Source organism: Hordeum vulgare, chromosome 6H (genome assembly GCF_904849725.1).
Source record: "Hordeum vulgare subsp. vulgare chromosome 6H, MorexV3_pseudomolecules_assembly, whole genome shotgun sequence".
Lineage (NCBI taxonomy): Eukaryota > Viridiplantae > Streptophyta > Magnoliopsida > Poales > Poaceae > Hordeum > Hordeum vulgare.
Window position 1 is genome coordinate 34,684,419 of NC_058523.1, and position 2,448 is coordinate 34,686,866.

The 2,448-nt window shown below is 52.0% G+C and overlaps 1 protein-coding gene across 1 annotated transcript; it reads left to right on the forward strand.

Moving 5' to 3' along the window:
- Window positions 1–1,238: 1,238 nt before the first annotated feature.
- On the forward strand, window positions 1,239–2,025 carry LOC123402384 (histone H2B.4). Its single transcript, XM_045096298.1, has one exon. It carries the CDS (start codon window positions 1,330–1,332, stop codon window positions 1,735–1,737), a length of 408 nt encoding a protein of 135 aa, XP_044952233.1. The 5' UTR covers window positions 1,239–1,329; the 3' UTR covers window positions 1,738–2,025.
- Window positions 2,026–2,448: the final 423 nt, after the last annotated feature.

The window sequence follows — 2,448 nt, forward strand, 5'->3', positions numbered from 1 at the left end:
GCTATATATAGGCAGAGGACTTTAGTCCCGGTTTGAGACACAAACCGGGACTAAAGGTGGCGCACATGCGGGCTGCCCACCGCGTAGCCCTTTAGTCCCGGTTTGGGACACGAACCGGGACTAAAGGCTCCTTACGGGACGGGACTAAAGCCTCGAGGAAGGCATTGAGAATTGGGGCGACGTGGCCGGGCCTTTAGTCCCGGCCCAGAGGCAGGCCGGGACTAAAGGGTCCAGGCCAAAGGCCCGTTTTCCACTAGTGAGATAACATAGATAGCTCAGATAGATAGAAAACGATTAAAAAAACAATACATAGCATAGCATAGATAGTCTAGGCAAAGAGAAAACTACTCATCGTCGTAGTCGGACTACGACGCGTGATGTCCGATTCCTCCGTCGTGATGAAGGCGTCAACCCAGTGTTCATCATTGAAGGACCAAGTCGTCGATTCCTTCAGCTCCATCTGAAAGAGTGCGGCTTCCTTCCGCATACGCCTATCTTCACGATGGGCGGCTTGTTCCGCCCTCTCCGCCCGCTTTTTTCCGCATGCGCAATCGTTTTCCGCGCGCCTTAGTTTACCGTCTCCGCTGAAGCGCACGAAACTGTTCCCCGCGCGCTAAAATAGCGTTTTAACACGCATACGTTTTTTATAGCCACTGTTGGAGATCCTGTGAGCAACGGTCGCTTTGGATAGCAACTTGAAAACAAGTGTCTTTATGAAATACACGAGGCAGAACCAAGCTCCCTCGATCCAATTCTGACATGGCTGGCCTATGGTTCAATATTATAATAAATTACTCCCTTCGTTTTAAATATATGTCCTTATAAATATTTTATTAAAAAACTACACACGAAGCAAAATGAACGTATCTACAATCTAAAACATGTCTATATACATTCGTATGTAAGTTTGTAGTAAAAACTTTAAAAAACTTATATTTAAAAATGGAGGGACTATTTACTATTTACGAACAATCTAAAACATGTCTATCACCGGCAGCTGGGGCTCGACTCCAAACTTCCAAACTTCCCGCCACAGAGAAGTCGGCACGGTCCTCCTCCAATTGCTACAAGAACATTTTCACCACGTCACCGATCCGCGTCGAAGTGCATCCGGTCCATCCATCCGAAACGGCGGCCAACGGCTGATATCCCCGCACGTCATCGATCCGGGGCGCCCACCGCTCCACCAATCAGCGCCCACCTGTCGCCTCCTGCCTATAAAGACGGCGGCCCATCCCCTGATCCAATCCATCGCCTCTGTCTGTCTCTCTACTACTACTCCAGCCCACCCAAACTTCTCTCTCTCCTTCGAAGAAGCAGCAGCAGTCCATGGCTCCCAAGGCTGCCGAGAAGAAGCCGGTGGAGAAGACCCCCGCGGGCAAGAAGCCCAAGGCGGAGAAGAAGGTGCCGGCGTCCAAGGAGGGCGGCGACAAGAAGGGGAAGAAGAAGTCCAAGAAGAGCGTCGAGACGTACAAGATCTACATCTTCAAGGTGCTCAAGCAGGTGCACCCGGACATCGGCATCTCCTCCAAGGCCATGTCCATCATGAACTCATTCATCAACGACATCTTCGAGAAGCTTGCCGGCGAGTCCGCCAAGCTCGCGAGGTACAACAAGAAGCCCACCATCACCTCCCGGGAGATCCAGACCTCCGTCCGCCTCGTCCTCCCCGGCGAGCTCGCCAAGCACGCCGTCTCCGAGGGCACCAAGGCCGTCACCAAGTTCACCTCGTCCTAGTTTCCTCGTCAGATGATTCCTGTGTTCCCTTCCTCGTCCTTGTCTGACGAATTCTGCAGTTAGCGTGTTCTGACGGTGTCATTGGACAGTGTCATCTTGTAACAATGTTGCTGCTTGTGGATTTGTGGCTGTTATTTGGTCTGATTAGGTAGTTAAGTTCACCTCATTAATCTCCTCGTCTAATGTGGTGAACTGTTGTTAGATGTGTTCTGAAAGTGTCATCTTGTAACCTTGGTGCTGATAGCGGCTGTTATTCAGTCTGAATACATAGTCATGTTGCTGCTTGAATGGACGAAGTTGTGTGTTTTACTCTCACCTTGGATTCTTGCTTCTGACATGTTCATCCAGTTTCTCATGGGCCTTGTTTGGATCCTAGAGTTAGAGTTAGATTGGGTTAGAGTTGAGCTATCTAACTTTCAAAAATTCAAACAGGTAGGGTTAGATTGGGTTAGGTGCATCTAACCCACCCAAAAACTCTAACCCACCCAAGAGGTGCTTTTTTGTGTTAGGTGGGGACAAAAAAAAATCACTTGCTACTGCATCCAGCCCGCACCAGATCCCACCAACCCCCCGTCGCCCTCACTCCTCACCATCCGAGCTGCCGGCCGCTGCGCCCTGCCGCGGCCTGCCCCGCCCCGCCCCGCCCTGCCGCCGGGCCGCCCCGCCCCACCTCGCCGCGCCCTGCCACCGGGCCGCCCCGCCGCCAGGCCA

Excerpts from the sequence above, each read along its gene's own strand:
- LOC123402384 (XM_045096298.1), top strand. The coding sequence starts at position 1,330 with ATGGCTCCCAAGGCTGCCGAGAAGAAGCCGGTGGAGAAGACCCCCGCG.